We start from the raw sequence: 17,258 nt of genomic DNA on the forward strand, positions 1-17,258 counted from the left end.
AAAGAGTGAGAGAGGAGACGCGCAATGAGAACGCAACAAGAACGCAACTCGGCTACGAAAAAGAAGAACGCACTAAAGATACTGGGCGCCGCCAGCTGAGCACGGAAACTAGAGCCAGCGGCCGAACGAGTCTAGGTCATGGAGTCATACGCTAAACCAATTGAAGATATCATAGCATTTTTGTATTGTTTGTTGCCGATAGTTAGTGTACGTGGAGTACATAAAGGTAGGACGACACTTAGGACAAACAAACTGATCGCGACGAAGGGCTGGGAAGCATGAATTGAGGAGCGATAGAGAAAGAGATAAAGAAGGGAGAATATGAGTGAAGACAACAGGACTCACCAACAGGACAACAACATCCCGCAACTATGCACGATAGTGGGTAGTATTTTAACTCACACCCAAAAGTCCATGCCTGCAGAATAAGAAGCTCTATGCAAATCGCCATGCAAAGATCTCTGGTTTCTCTACGAACTTCGACATATTCGTAAGCAGGAGAATGAAATCATGACATCCACTGTAAAAAGAACCTTTGCAGATCTCCACAAAAACTGGAGCTGAAAGCAACGATTCTATCAGGGATATGGAATGAGACATAAAATGCATCGCATGCATAAAGCAGGCTGTAGTTGGTATACATGTATCTTCGCAGCACATTGCCGTATGGTACATTCAAGTACTGTCATACGCTACATATATGTACAAATATCAAGTCTGCAGCACTTGAAGTCAACACAAAGTTGATGGACACATACATATCCATCGTCACTAGTGCAGCCATCTAGAGGATTGGCTCCAACGCAGCGATATATAGCCTACATGTATATCATCTAGGGCAACCAGGATCTACACAGATATACATGCATATAAGTGTTGACTGTCGACTTTGCCAGGACGGCAGCGGTCATGCAAAATGCGACCTATCCATTTCAGGCTTCCCAACTTTTTCCGCAATGTTCGTCCTCATCACAAAGCACTACTGGGAAGATCCTTTCTCTCATGTCTTCCCCATCCAACCCTAACCTAGCTCGCAGCCTGGGTGACATTTAGAGCCTGCACGATCCTGCGTCAATTCTGCCCTCGCACATACACGTACCATCATCTTCCGAATGGTGGTTGATTGGCAATCGGGAAGAGAGGAACGGGAAGGTCTTGGAGGATGTCTAAACTTCACCGCGCTCTACACGAAGAGGTTCTTCTTATATTTGAGCCGCTGTTTGTTTCTGGCGGCGCTTAATCACATGTGTACGATGTGGTTGTAGAAGCGATCCCTCAGCTCAGGGTGCTTCACCTTGCAGTGTGCCTTCATGTTGTCGCGCCGGGTGAACTTCTGTCCGCACACCGGACACTCGTGGCTTTGTGGCCGGTGTATGTTGGCGTGGTGCCAGCGGTTTGAGACGGTTTTGTGGCAGCTGACGCAGCTGTACAGAGTCGGGAAGGTGCCGGTCAGCTGAATGAACAGTGACGAGTAGTCGATGTTGTGGTCGCGGCGCGTTGTGCTCGAGCTAGCGCCTCCCCGCAGAGCCCCTCCTCCTCCTCCTCCACCACCACCACCTCCACCTCCACTTCCGCCACCACTGTTTGCATTGGTTCCACCGCCACCACCAGTTCCACCGCCAGCAGCCTGAGCATCCGTGTCACCTGAAACCAGGAAACCGGATCCAGCACCTACAGAGCCACTGCCACCTCCTGCACATATTGATGCAGAGGACGACGCCGAGGATGAAGACGACGAGGACGTCGACAAGGACGACGACGTTGGTATTGGTGGTGTCGCGGACGTACCGGCCGTCTTGCTACCAGTACGGCTGCCACCCCCATCCGTGGCACCTGTACCGACTCCACCTGATACCCCGTGCCGTGTACCACTGCCGCCTCCATCACCAACATTGTTAAAGGCACTGCTGGCAGCGTGATGGTTGTGCTGCTGCAGGGAATGGAGTGGTGTGTGACCATGATGCTGTTGTTGATGCTGGTGATGGTGGTGGTGGTGATGGTGCAGGTGGTTGCTGTGGTGCGCCAGGTGTCCGCCATACTGCGCCCCATTGGCGATACTTCCTCCACCTCCTCCTCCTCCTCCTCCACCACCTCCGACTCCGCCTCCTCCAGCTACTCCTGCAATTCCTCCCGCTCCGACTCCGGTGCCCGATCCTCCGCTCAGGCTAGCCGCCAGGCGATGATGCTCAACAAGCGACTCGACAAGGGCCCCACCCAGAGGCAGTGGAACGGCACCAAAGCCCAGCATGGTACCTTCGCATCCTAGACCTGCTACTGCACCTGCACCGCCTGTTCCTAGGCCTGCTCCGGTGCCACCTGTTCCTGTGCAATCCTGTGCCTCACCACGACCACTCCGGCCCAGCAGCTTCTCTGCCCTACTACCTAATCCTGACCCTACCGAGCGCCCATCGAGCGCTCCTCCTACGCCGCTGCCCGCTCTTCCTGCACCCTCGTACTCGCCACCGTCACTACTACCTGTTCCTCCTCCTGTGCCAGCCACACGGCTCCCATTAACGCAGCCTCCCGCGGCCAAAACGGCATTCACCACCACTCCTGTAGCGAGATCATGATGGCGCAAACCGGCGCGATGATGGTGGTGGCGTGACGCCATCGCAAGGCGCAACATACGGTCACCTGCAAAGCACACAGGCACACAAGAACGGCGTCACGAGTGCGCCCCTTCACCACACGCCTTGCCTTCCAGCAGCAAAAGCGCCAACAAATGACACGGGGCACACGAACACACGCACACGAAACCGGAACGGTACGGCAAATCGAAACCAAGGTTGGAGATATGGGAGCGCTACAGTCATTTGGATGCATATTGGGACGGCGAACGGTGCTTAGGAGTAATGAGGCGCCCAGGCACACCAACTGTGCGCCTCTTTTTACGAGGAGACTCGGCCATGACAAGCTCAATCCTTAGAGGATCTTGAACATGGCCTCGCGCGCATCCAGGAACGCACAGGGTTGCATGAGAGCCACTAGCAAGCAAGGAAGAGGAATATTACCGTTTGCGTTGGGAGGGATATAGTGCATCTTTTGGTTCCGTATTTGCAGCATCGTTTTGTTCTTGCTCCGTGCATTTTGAATATGCATACTGTTTCTGTATACGTGTGTTTTTTTAAGAATTTTATTTTTGCTTCTGCTATAAACATCAACTATATGAGGAGGCTGGGAAGGGATATTATATAGGTTTAAGGTATTTTTTGTACAAAACCAATAAAAACGTAATATAAATAGTGATTGATGTGAATTTAGAAGGACATATTCAATGCATGACTAATATTTAGCATGTGAGATATGTATATATATATATATATAGATATATGTGATTTATGCTAATATCTGTTACTGATATTTATATGTTTTAGTTGCTCTTTTTTTGTTTTGTTTTTTTTTGTTTCACGGATCAGCGGGAGGCAGGTTATGCTTTCTAATTTTGTTTGTTTTTGTATATAAAATTATTTATGTTCTAAGGGGGGATTTGTTTTGGCTGAAATTATTTGCGATTACTTTTGTTCTTCTAGGAATGAAAAGAATGCAAATGCCGCTAACACTCAGAAACGTTCAAACCATAATCGCTATAACCTAAAATACATGTCACAATCATAAGGTGGCAATGTACTGGAAACATAAAGAAACAACTAAATTCAGTCATCAAAAAAACGAAATCAAACAGAGGAAACGGAATTATTCCATAACGGAAATGGAACCTAGAAACGAACGAAAACGAAATGACTAAACTAATCGCTAGAGTTATGCGTATACTTAGGACTAATTCTTATATAAACTGCGCTAAGGTAGTTTTTACTTAGTAAACGGTTTACACTAGAACTAAATGGCTCGAGTCAGCATGATTTTGTTGGGAGGAGAAGTGTTTCGAAAAATAAAACTTACAAATTGTGGTGGTGGTGGAGAAAAAAACAAAGGACGTGGAGGGAGTAATGGTGAATGGGAAATCAATTGACTTTACAATAAAAAATGGTTTGGCGGCAATCAAAACCAACAAAATAATATATGCAGTTAGGCTCAAACACAGGATAAAGTTAACGCCTGCTAGCATTTTTTAACAAGTAAACAAAATAAAAATTATTTAAAACATCAAACAACTGAATTTTCGTTGCACACAACGTGAAATGTATTTGATAGCCCTGCATTTCTTCGATAACAGAAAGCGTTATTTGGATAACAAGTCATAAATGGAGACAAAAATAATGAGACAATAAACGATGCTAACTGAGAGGGCGAACGACAGATAAACAATCGAATAAAACCATAAACGTATCCGGCACCGCATCAAGCGACTTTTAAATGACACAGTTGAGACTAGCATTAAAATACAGCTATGGTACACATTACTTGAACGGGAATGGTCTATTTAGAAGGAGAGGTAGGAATTTTGAGTGTTTAAATCATGGTGATGAGTTTTACTGCTATTCTAGAAGTAAAAGAAGAGACGAATGGATGAAACAAAAAATTCTCTACCACGCACGTTTGATCGGCACACGATCGGCATATCGAGCACAGCGACTAATGTCAGTAAAGAACGAAAAAAGAGGCTGTCAAACAGGTAATAATGGCAATGAACATTCAACGTACTGAACTAGACTATTTTTGGCACATTGGTTACTTTAGGCATCGGTAAGGACGAAAACCAAAGAAGTATAACAATCGAATGAAATATGGTAACAATCGCTAAGAACAAAGAAGTGGAATCGAAGCTCTATGGAACCTAACAGAAGAGGACCAAAACTGAAACAAACAACAGAAGAAAATAACATAAACATACTATGGACGAAATAAACGACACTTGAAGATTAAAAACGAAGGCACCACGAGGAAAATGACAAACTATAAAGTTCGTACTCTCTGTACGTACTCTAGAAGGAAAACATCGAAACCGAAACTTAATCAAGTTTGAGAATAGAATAGTTAGGCTCTCCTTTTCCCACACGCGTACTTTGACAATGTGTGACATTGTGTGATAAGTTCATTATACGTTCGCTGTTAGATTTTGTTCCTTGCGTCCCTGTGTGCCCGTAAGCATCAACCGTAGCGTTTATTGAATGTTTTCTCATTCGTTAGCTCATTACTTTTCCTCAGATTTATATTTCCGTACCGCAGTTTATCATATTTCACGCATGTCAATTATGTGCTACCATTCCGTAACTGTTGAAGCAGTATTTTGTATTTTTAACAAATCGCGTTTTCGCTGGAAATCGTTCGACTATCATTTTTTCAACCTCTTGCAAACGATGATGCGTCCGACCTATTCATGACAATTTTATCAGATTAACCAGGCATTAGTTAGGCGACACTTATTAAGCGAATAAATTACCGAAAGTTCACAGGTCCCATCTTTCGATTGGTTAACGATTTCGTGTAGTAGTTGACTGACGTTGCCATAATATATTGGTTCGAATTCCTTCGATTATCACTTAACGAATACAGGGGGAATATCAACATCAGAAATGGGTTAAAATCTATTCCTTTTCGCCACGTCTGCTGTATGGCATCATCATAGAAAAAGTTAAGAACCTCCGATATTGCAAAAATACAATTTATGAGTAAATATCGCATAATTTTTCCCACGAAACTAAATTTCTTTAATCAAAGACGCTTTAGGCTGACCACTCTTCCCATTACCTAATGACAACGATAATCTCTCCTCAAAGATTATTTAAACTAAGAACGGTTGCATATCAATTACTTTTCAGCTTAATTGATACTAATACATGCCATATGTTTAAAAACCAGAAGATTCTTTTTAAATATAGCAATATAGGCAATTAAAATGCAAAATATACATGGTAATATAGGCAAAGTGATTTAAAGTGCGAAAAAGAGAAGATATTGATGACCAATAAACATACACCTGCACAAACTAGCGGCACATTCAGTAAATGGTTTGATTCCAAAAAAAATCAGTCTGGAGCATGGATCCATCATTCTACAATGTGTACTAATACAATATCGTAGAACACAAATTTTTGAAACTATCAATGCAGGGAATCATCATGACAAATCATGCACATAATCACCAAGACGTTTTTCTCAGCATGACATGCATAAAGAAATCCATTTATTATATTATCCAAATATTATATTAACAACACTTTCTCTTGCTCTCTCCCAATTATTCTCTGCTCCTCCTGCGCGCTCTTTTGCCAGACAAATACTACGTCATAATTCAACAACTCAGGCTAGTGCTCCAGAAACCCAGGAATATAATACATCAGTATCGATATAAACCGGGTGTGTGATACGTGTTCACAAGATCAGCCAGAATCAAACTCGCCTTGAAATATCTGTAGTCCGGGAAGCTGAGTTTCTAACCAAGAAACTCAGTATCTTAACGCTTACACACAATGTTATGAACTATCCATAGGAAATGTTCCGTTGGAAGAATCCTAAATGTGCTGCCCACGTTCTAGCACAAGGATCAGAAATGTACATAGATAATATAGTAGATTCAATACGTACGCGTATACTTGGATGGGAATGTGTAACGAAAGAAGAAACAAAGTATACCAAAAGATACTTACTCGTAGCAAAATAGAAACATTGACGGTGTAATGCATTCGCTATACACTCTTGAACGAATGCACATTTTCATATATTATTATATATTTATTTTATATATTTTCATATACGTAAATATATAAATATATATGTAGATATATATAACAATATCTATACAGTACGAGTCCTTGCGAGTACATGGTACATCACTTCGATCAACAACAACTCTAAACTGCACGGTATGCCGACGACATAATCGTTACGTTTGCTTTGCTTTGGTACTGAAACGATCGCTGAACTCAAATATAATTTAAGGAAGTAGAAGAAGAAGAAGTACTAATAGAAGTAGTAGTAGTAGAAGAAGATTGCCAGGAAAAAGAGAAAAAGAAATAGAACAAGATAAAAGATAATAAGGGGTGAACGATGAAGAGAAAGAAAATGGGAAATGGAATTTTCATAAGATATAGAGCAAAAGTGAATGAAAGAGAAAGAGAGAAAGGAGAAATAAAAATGAAAAAAAGAGATAAAATAAGAAAATCCAACACAACAGAACATATAAGGAGATAAAGAGAAAAGGAAGGAAGCTACTAGCTAAATGCTACAGTAATGTCACGTAACTGCCTTATTACACGCGGTTTGGGCGAGAAAATTGCTCGCAAAACTGACACGCTTTCCAACACAGTTCATCGCAAACGGTACCGAAATACGAAATACATAAAATCATGAGCAGACAGAGCGGAAAACCGAAGAAAAAATACTAACATAATTGGCACAGATACTAGAGCTCGTTCTGGATCGCCTGAATGGCGTGCAACTTGCCCATAGTAAAAATGCAAAACTAGTACAATTAAACAATAAATTTAAAAGTTTGATATATGAATGTATAAATATGAATGAAAATCGAATCAAAATATAAAACAAAAACACAAACATATCTAACTGCAGGTTAATTAACAATGAGAGAGCGGGAAAGAAGAGCAGAAAAAACTCAAGGAACAAAACTAGGATATCAACAATTCTGTTGGCAGGAGGGACACATGGAATCAAAATGCAATGCAGAACCGAACAGAGCGCCTTGTTGTGAAGGATGGGGAGGCACAAATCATACGCCAAAAACGCAATAAACAGCGAAAACTCAATCAAACCGGATTATGAAACCGAACAGTTGGCAAAAAGTACGGTAACAAATAGGAATAATCCTAATTTACAAACATACACCAATAACTTCTACAACTGAGCGCAAGCGTTTATAGCAGTTAAAGAGTAAAAGAGAGAGAAAGAGAGAGAAAGAGAAATAAAATGAAAGTGAGAGATAATAATAATACAAATCATAAAACAAGTCTTACATTACAAATAACGGATGTCGATAGAAATATAAACGTACATGTATATATTTATAAAAATATATAATTAAAGCCATATATAAATGTATATCTATATATGCAAAGGTGAGTGTATTACTTAAGTAAAGTGAGCGAGATAGAAATAGAAAAAGATAGCGAATGCTAGTAGCAAATGTAGTTAATATGCTAATATAATAATAAAAAGCTATGAACAGTAAAAATGGTAAAGGTAGTGGTAAAATCGAATAGATACTATCGTAAATATGGTGGTAGTATAAGAAAACAGTACGTGTAGAGAAGGTAAAATAAGGCTAATGGCGATTAAGAATACGGTTGTAATAGGTAACTATATTATTGCAGGTACTAGCAACAATGATGGAAGTGAGCAGCTAGATTGAGAGATGAGTATGTGTGTGTATGTATGTATGTATTTGGCTTTTTCTTCGTTTTTTCCTTCTTTTTAAGAGGCAATAGTAACGGGAGAAACAAAGGGAAACATAACAGAAGTAATAGAAAAAACATCGAAGCGTTTGAGCCGAAAACGATACCAAAACTAACTGTGTAATGATTCACAATGGTTCTACAAACAGTCTCCAAAAGGAACAAAATTAGGAAAAATATTAATCTTTGGGTTATAAAACTATATATATATATATATATATATATATATATATATATATATATATATATATATATATATATATATATATATATATATATATATATATAAATTTGTTTCAAAGAAAGGATTCTCTAAGAGGGGAGATTACAGACAGAGGAGTAGCAGATTCAATAAAAAACAAGAATTAGAAATATGTTGGTTCGCTCACCATCAATATTGTCAGGATGATCCGGATGCGACAGGTGGGCATCACTATCGCCGCCATCACCTAGCGACCCCATGTTACCAGGCGCCAGGATGTTGTTCATGTCATCCGCGTTCAGATTGATCGGTATCGGCTTCAGAGGAGTTGGAATAGATGAAAAAAGAGAAAAGAAACAAATTAGCCTGAAGGCAACGGTATCGAGACACCTGCTGAGATGAAAGGCTAGTGTGAGATGGGAGAAGAGGTGTTATCGAAAGGATATAAAAACAAAAACGTCGCGATATGTCTTGCACCACGGTCTAGGATCAAAATGAGCGAAGGCGGTGATGTACTACTGCTCCCATCCAGACGTACTATGCATTTTTTCTCCCTTAACCAACCAAACTTCTCCACAGAGACAGCTTCTGGAAGGTCATATGGCGGTCACAAGGCAGGCACGAAATGTAAACGGTCTTTGCTGGGGGTTTGTGAAGTGTGTTTGTGTGTGTGTGTTTCTTTGTTCCACCAGGCGTAACTGAGCTAGGCATAGAAAGGCAACACCACGCAAAACGTGTAAGCAACGCTACAGGAAGGGAACTACGAGTACTACGGATGATGAGTCATGACGGGAAGGAAGGATATGCGGCACACAAGCAACGGATTGAATGAGCTAGAGCCGTGGAAAGGTGCTAGTTACATGTTTCGATTTGTAACGCAGATGGTTGACGTGCGCGTGCGGCTCGAGTCCGATACTTGCCGACATCTCATCGGCATAGAGTGACATCTTGAGGGGCTGGAAGCGGACGGTCGCGGAAGTGGGTTGTGGAGTGGCAGAAAGAGAAAGAGAGAAAGAGAGAGAAAGAGAAAGAAAAAGAAAAAAAAACATTCCGGTAGAGTCCTTTTGTGTAGATGAACGTGTAAGGTCACACGCGCCGGCGGTTGTCATGGATGAAATTCTGAGACCAAGTCCCGAGACGGCCGTCGTCCATTGACGTCCCACATGTGGGTTTTTGAAGGTTCACTTGGGAGGATGGGAGAAGTCTACAGTTGCAGCCCAGAACGTTATGCAATGTTCAGCTATACAACGGGAGGTTCCAGTGAAAGATTTTGGAGGCTCGTAGCCCTACACCGTGTGATGGGTCAAGACTCCCTTGCACTCCCTGGGCGTCCGCGTGTCCCGCAAGACTTCCCAGATAGACGTTGAACGGACTGCTGATCCGCAGCGGGAACGAGCACCGTTTGTCGGAACCGAAACCGACTAAACCAGACGTCCAGCTCGAGTCCTGCAAAACGGAGAACTTGGCAGAATTTCCTCGCTGTGCGCGACCCACCAAACCGGCACGTGCAATCGGGCACCCCACCGTGCTCAAAGCCTCACGGAAAATGTGATTGGTTCCAGCAAAAGGGATTAGATTATGCATTCATAATGAGCTACGGCTGCAGGAACCCGTTCCAGCGAAGGACAACGTCCAGACACCGGACATATGCGCGCCCTCACAACACACCAGCTTCCTTGGCGTTTGCAGCACGTTCCGTAGGAGAAAAGGGCTGGTGGTATGGTGGGCACCTTATCCGCGGTTCCATCCCTCCCACTTAGATGCCTGCCAGGCTCGTGGACAATCTAATTTTTTACTTACAATTGCATTAGCATAGATTAGTCTCGCAGACCCAAGCCACCGGACACACGAGACCGGACGGTGTCTGACCTGACGACGGTGAGGTGGAATGAAATTACGCCCCTAATCCGCACCGGGAGTGATTGCCACCAGCATCGGCATCCACGTATCGATGTGCATAGGGTGACAAATAGGGGATCTCGGGTCTGCACGCGCCAAGCAAACCCTCATCTCATCTGGCTCGCGTAGGAAACGGAACACTCGCACTCGGGGGTTTCGGTAAAAAATCTTGTTTATTCTTGCACGTTTGTTTGCCTGGAACGGCTCACACGCCGGTCTGACCACGGGTGTGTGTGTGTGTTTGTGTAAGTGTGTGTGTGTGTGTACGTGTGTGTGTGTGCACACATCATGCGACAACGCAGCCTGCTACCCTAGTGTTACCTAACGTCGAGCGATTCCGCGCGCAAGTAGAATAAACTCGGCCCTATCTCTATGCGTATGTATATGTATGTGTAAAAGCTGCCCTCGCTTTCGTCCTTGCATATGGCCACTCGGCGAATATGGCCGCTTGTCGGGAATTCCTTACATAACGCTACACCTACAGAACTAGCAAGATGGCACCCACGTGCAGCTGCCACGTGTGAGAGTTTGACACCGCGGCCACGTGGTGACGTTGGCGTCGGTGGTGGTGTCGACGGCGGTCAGGGTGTCAGGGTGTCTGGGCAGAGTTCGACAGCTCAGCACTATCACAGGCGTCGTCGCCACCAGCCTTAGACTGATGCGGTCCGATGCCAATGGCGGCCGGAGGCCGGTTCCGGCGAGCTTCGGCCGCTTCCCGTTCGCTGCATAGCCGGTGCGCCTTGCACTTGTCGTGGTGGTTCACGATCTCGAGCCGGAAGTTGGAGTTGCCCTCGGCGAATGACGTCCTAATGTCCGGTATGTCGCCGCTCCACCGGCGACAGTACGTGCAGAACATATAGTTCTTTTCCTCGTCGTACTTGAGCCACTCGAACTGGTCGAGCCAGTTCAACCGAAAACGGCCGCCTTTGCGTGACGTCACTGGGCCACCGCCCGTGCCACCACCAGCCCCCACCGCCGTCGCCGTCGCACCGGAATGCTGCGCCTTGGAGCTGGCGGCGGAACCGAAACCGGAACCGGAACCGGAACCGGAACTGGAACCGGAGCCGGAACCGTGTCCACCAGCCGCCTGCCGGAACGGCGAGATGCCCAAACCGGTGAGTGGTTTGGGACCGGTAGCACCACCACCCACACCACTTCCACCACCTACACCACCGCCAACTGAGGCGGCCAGAGCCGCCTCCAGGATCGCATCCGCCTGCACGTCCTCTTCGGCGTCAATGGCACCGCCACAGGCCGTACTGTGGAGCGCTTCCACGGCGGCTAACAGCGTAGAGCGGGGTGAGACCGCTGGCCGGCTCCCGCCCACACCACCATCGGAACCGCCGGAACCACCGCCACCGATTCCACTACCGCTAACACCTCCACTACCACTACCAAGCAGGTGAGCCTTATGTGCCAGCAGATAGCGTTGCAAACAGGACTTGCTCCCTGGCCAGTCGGCGATGGATGCGAGGGCGGCGGCTGCCACGGCGGTGGCGGCGGCCGCCGACACCGCAGCAGCATTCGCGGCATCACCATCTCCTCCACCTATGCCTCCTCCTCCTCCACCTCCGCCTCCAATGGTTGCCGGTGCGGCTGAGAGAGCGCTTCGCTTCACCGGCGGCTCGAGCTGCAGGGCGTTCGAGGGGGCCAGGGAGCGCCGGGGCGGCTGGTACCGCGACTGCGCCCCCACCGGGGGGCGATGACCCCCGGCCGCACCTCCACTTCCGCCCTCCCCGGTGCGGCCACTCGCGGGGGTGCAGGTGATGGCGGTGCCCAGCGACGAGGAAGCCAAGGAGGAGGAGGAGGAGGAGGAAGAGGAAAAGGAAGTGAGGGTGAGGGCGGAGGAGACGGTGCGCGGGACGGTGGAGAGCGAGAGGGACGGGAGTAGGGCACAGGCGGAGGCGAGGGAGAGGGAGCAAGGCGCGGAAGAGGAGCTGCTGGTGGGGTGGAGCGGCGGTACGACGGAGGACGTGGCCGCCCCCGTCGCGGCCGCCACCGCAGCCGCCGCCGCCGCCGCCACCACCGCCGCCGCGGCCGCCGCCGACGTCGCCGGTGAAGCCGATGATGACGGTGAAGCTGACATGATCGATGCAGACGGTTGTGCTTTCGATTCGTCTCCCCAAACATTTTTCTGTCAATACAATAGGAAGGGAAGGAGGAGTCAGTGCATGTCTCTTTCTGATTTGGCGATGTGCGCGGGGGGAGGGAGGGGGGGTGGGGGACGATAGGCATTCGGGGTGTGGGTGAAGGAGTAGTGAAGGAACCGCAGGATTGGTCGTGGACGTGATAGAGGTATGTGAGGAGGAGCGGTGGCGCTGGTGGTGGTGGTGGTGGTGGTGGTGGTGGAGAGGGGGCACTTTTTGGCCAACAGTTTCTCTCTTTCTCTCTTTCCGTCTCCCAGACCCCTTTTTGGCCCTTTTCATCTCACCAGAACCTGTCCCTTCTATGCACAGGACTCTCGCTCTATCCCCCACGCCTCGCAGAAAGTGTTCGAGGGGCAGGGGTAAGGGAGAGTAGGTGTTGGGATGGTCTTAAATTTAGTGTACAATGGTTTTATTTTTTATTTCATTTTTTTGTTGTTGTTTGAATACATTGCGAATTATCCGGCAGATGATCAAATTACGCCATTTTGTACAGCAACAAAAATCATTAGCACCAAATTAATTGCAAGGTCGAATGAAGGTGACAGAAGAGGGAAAGGAGAAGAAGGAGAAGTATGATCGGGGGTGATCAGGCGCCCTTTGAAAGCCCTTATAAACGCCAAACACGGACGCAAGGATACGCTCTCCAGCTTGAGATTAAATTTTTGGCAACCCTTATATCGTAAGGATCTCGCACCATTCCAGAAAGACCCTTTCAGACGTCCAAAAGACCCTTTCTGAACCTACCCGATTTCGGATAGAAACCAAATGGGCCAGTTTGTCGACGATTAAGGACCACACTAGCGAGAAAACTTCGTCAGTGGAATCGAATTGCGAATAAGGGATGACGGTCACGATTGAGTGATAGATAGGATACGCGGCGAGGGATATCGACCACACCCAAGGTCGGTAGCTGCGACACCAACACACACGCGAAAACCCACGGATGGAAGCAAAACAAAAAAAAACCCGAACCCCGGGGCGGTAGGCGCCAACTTTTCCCGACTTTTCCTACCGATGGCGCAGAACTGAGACTGAGGGCGCATGGTGGTTTATGAGAGCTAAGGGGAGCGAATCTCGTGCGGGTCGGACCTACCTGCATCAAGTCGGAGGACAGCGAATGGCGCACCGGCAGCTCGGGCAGCTCTTGCTTGATACCACTCAGCGGATGACCAGCCAGCGGATGTACCGGTGCTGGCGAGCTCACCTTGAATTCGTCGTCCGGCTTCGGGCTCTGCTTGAAACTGCTGTGTGACGATGCCTGCGGGCAGAGGATACGTTCAGAACAGTGCGAGTGAGCAGACTGCGAAAGCTCGCCGATGGTCCGGAAGAACCCAACTTCCAGATGTCTAGAGGGCTTACCTGTGACTCGTAACCTCCTTGCCGTTCATTCATCAAGGACGGTGTCGAGGGCGAAGAGTTATCACAGGTGGTGGACATTTTACGCTTCTTCTTATTCTCTACCGTGCTGATCTCGCGATCCTCTGCAGGCAGGTAGTCGCGCTCGTCTACGAGGGCAGACTGCATCAGATCGATGCTTGCACTCCGCGAGGGTTGCTGCACCGGTACTGGTGCCGTGTGCTGATGGTGGTGATGGTGCGTCTGATACGGCGGTTGCTGGTGTTGCTGTTGATGCGGCGGCTGCTGTTGCTGCTGGTGTTGTTGCTGCTGGTGTTGCTGCTGCTGCTGCTGCTGCTGTTGTTGTTGCTGTTGTTGCTGTTGCTGCTGTTGCTGCTGATGCTGGAGGCGTTCGAGCTGATCGTGCTCGTTGAGCTCCTTGTCACGTAGCGGTCCATGGTGCAGGGAGTTGTTGTTACTGCTGATCGTGTTGTTGTTGTTGCTGGACGCGTTCGGCAGCGTTAGGGAGTCCCGATCGTCCCGGGAGTCCCGGATCCGCTCCGAGCGGAGTTTGTCCGCATCAGCCGAGTACCGATCGGCACTACTCTCGGTCAGTCCTCGTACCTGTAGGAGTAGACAGCGACACCAGTCGAACAGGGAGTTTGAGTGGCGCCATCTCGCGGAAATTTGGTGCGAGCCTACGTACCTTGAGACTTTCGGCAGTCTTGAGGAAGTTCTGCAAGTTGTGCTGGCCCACGTTCACCTCACCCTGGTACATGAAGTCGAGGAGGGCGCGCATCTCGTGCACCTCCACATCGCGCAGGTAGATGATAGGATGTGGGTGCTTGTTCTCGACGAAGATCTGCTCGAAGTAGGGACTGCAGGCGGACAGGATGGCTTGGTGTGCCTGAGTGAATGGAAGAAACCACGGATGGTCGATTAGTAATACAAAGTTCGAGCGATGAGATCAAGACGAGGGTCATGAACAACCCTCCTCCAAATAAGCAGTAGAATGAAAGGGGATTTACTTTGACGATGCCCTTGTCGCAGGCCAGCGTGACGTCGCACAGTTTCTCATCTTGCAGCAGCGTGGTGAGCACAGTGGTTAAATTAGACTGATGATTGTTCCAGCGCAGACAATATTGCTGGTCCATGATGCCGGTGTCGGTGCTGTTCCTGCGGACGTGAGGCGTTGGAAAAAGAGAGAGCAAACAAAAACAGCTCATTATTGCATCGCCCACAGCACAGAGGACGCTTCTTCGCTTTCGCTTCCTTCGCTCCTTCTCGAATTTCCCGCGGACACCTCAACCGCCGCGTCACGTGCGGGTGGGTTTTGGGCGCTTTCCCTCGCCAATAAAGTGCCCATTTTTGGGCCCGGAAAACGCGAAAAGAAGCCGTTGTTGAGCGTTGCGACGCACTTGCAAATGTGACAACCAACGCGCGCCTGGCCTGCTCGGAAATGCGCGAGGAAATAGCGAACGGGCAACAATTAGCCGCTAAATGGAAACAGCAGAACGGAACTGATGGGGAGCCCCAGCAGAGGGCGCTCTCGGAGCGCCGCCTCACACTAAATTGCTAACGCCCCGCCAACGAAAATGAGAACCGACCTCATCTTAGGGCTTCTTGCTTTTCTTTGGTGTGCTTTGGTTTAGGTTACTGCTGTTTTTTTTTCTCTTGGCTCCTCTTTCTTGCTTTTGAAAGTCGCGCACGGGCAGCTATCTTTAATTGGTATTTAGGCCGTAAAATAAAAGTTCGCTAATGGAGCACCGCCGCTAGGGCAGCGGACCTCGCCTGATAACGAGAGGACAGGGGTCGCCTGCTGGGAAGATGGCCGCACGAAGCCGACCTTAATAGAGTGAAAAAGCGCGAGAGAAAAAGAGAAGGACCATTCAATATTTCCCGCCCACGGACTGGCTTGTGGGCGAATTTTTATTATCTCCAGCTCGCCATGAAAGAAAGCTTTCGGTGGGACGAAATTCGTAACGCGAATGGAAGAAAATGGCAATTTTCTATTGCTAACGAATATCACCGATCCCACCGCCGACAGTCTCTCACGCGCTAGGCTAACCAGAGCACCATTCAACCTTCCCTTCCTTGATGGCTCAGTTTTGCGATAAGGTCGATCGAGTACGACATCTATGTCTCTACACGTTGTGGTTAGCGCCGAATCTTTCGATTCCGAAACCTTCTCCTCGTTTCGGTGGCTACAAGTCTTAGCTAACGGGAAAAAAAAAACATCCATACTGCCTTAATCAATTAAAGAAAACAATGGTGTAAAGCTTAGTTTCGAGCTCCTCCGACAAGAACTGCGAATCGTTTTAGCTCGACGCTTCAACGCAAAGGCTATTATTTACTTTTAATATATGCAGTTGAAAAGGCACCATTATGTAGATTACCAAAATTAATCACCGAAAGCTATCTAAATTTTCTTCAATTTGAAATTAACACCATACTGCTTTAAAAGGAGACGAGTCTAACATGTTTTTATGCCCATCGTTCAGTTCAATAACTATCCAGTCATGAATAATTAATTGAACTATTAATCATGTGGAAAACAATCTGCCCTCTGCTTTCTAATAATCATCTTTCCGCGTTCGTCAAAATACCATCGCTTGCAGCTTTTGAAAGATTGTCGTGCGTAATTCAATAACTGTATTGCCACAATAACGATGTTATCACAAGTAACGAGCGGTGATGAATTCAGCAATCAAAAACATCAAATTTGTTGCGAGTTTGTTTGACATTTCCTTTACGTAACGCAGCGTAACGTGTGCATTCCCCTGCAAAAAACGCATGGAGCGTATTTTATGGCACGTTAGGCAAGAGAGCCAGAAGCACCACTAAGCCAATTCGGTCTACTAAGCTCCCGATTTGTGCTGTCAAGTGAAACGCATGACCGGCAAAGCAGCTTACATGATATGTCAGATTTCAAATGTCACAACCGATCGATCGGGTTCCAAGGGGTGGCGGCTTATTTATGCGATAGACAGCGCCATAAAGGTGCACAGTTTGCGAAATAAAAAACAAGCTTCGGACACCTCTGGGAAGAGATGATAATGGGGGAAAATAAAAATCTAGCGGTTCAGGACATGCATCTATGCCATTCCGCATCCTTTGCCGGTTTCGGTCAGCATTTCTCACGCGACAGAGCGAACCATTCGTCATTCGCCCCCGGAGGCGACGGACACTTCTTCGTCACCTTTCCCTCCTGAGAGTGTCTCATCATGTCCAACTTTGGCATTACCACAAAAAAAAACCTATTCCGCGCCAAAATCCCATCAACCGAGAATGGGTCGCGAAGAAATCAAGGTGGGAAATGAAGCAACCCGTTTCCAAACATGTTTAAATTAGCCTTCAGATATCTGC

The 17,258-nt window shown here is 47.2% G+C and overlaps 1 protein-coding gene across 1 annotated transcript; it reads right to left on the reverse strand.

The window, feature by feature from the left end:
* Positions 1–1,240: 1,240 nt before the first annotated feature.
* On the reverse strand, positions 1,241–15,070 carry LOC128728762 (transcriptional regulator ovo). The gene is made up of 7 exons (XM_053822407.1): positions 14,921–15,070; positions 14,599–14,799; positions 13,917–14,516; positions 13,651–13,815; positions 9,372–9,467; positions 8,699–8,828; positions 1,241–2,634 (listed from the first exon to the last, which is right to left on the reverse strand). Exons 1-7 carry the CDS (start codon positions 15,044–15,046, stop codon positions 1,241–1,243), a joined length of 2,712 nt encoding a protein of 903 aa, XP_053678382.1. The 5' UTR covers positions 15,047–15,070.
* Positions 15,071–17,258: the final 2,188 nt, after the last annotated feature.

The sequence above is a fragment of the Anopheles nili genome, chromosome X (genome assembly GCF_943737925.1).
Source record: "Anopheles nili chromosome X, idAnoNiliSN_F5_01, whole genome shotgun sequence".
Taxonomy (NCBI): Eukaryota; Metazoa; Arthropoda; class Insecta; order Diptera; family Culicidae; genus Anopheles; species Anopheles nili.

What these genes read in the sequence shown, in the direction of transcription:
- LOC128728762 (XM_053822407.1), bottom strand. Translation starts at nt 15,046, where the DNA reads ATGGACCAGCAATATTGTCTGCGCTGGAACAATCATCAGTCTAATTTA. An exon ending in AAGGAGGTTACGAGTCACAG is followed by an intron (nt 13,816 to 13,916) that starts GTAAGCCCTCTA and finishes CTCTGCCCGCAG; the next exon opens with GCATCGTCACACAGCAGTTT. An exon ending in TGTCCTCCGACTTGATGCAG is followed by an intron (nt 9,468 to 13,650) that starts GTAGGTCCGACC and finishes GTCCGCTTCCAG; the next exon opens with CCCCTCAAGATGTCACTCTA.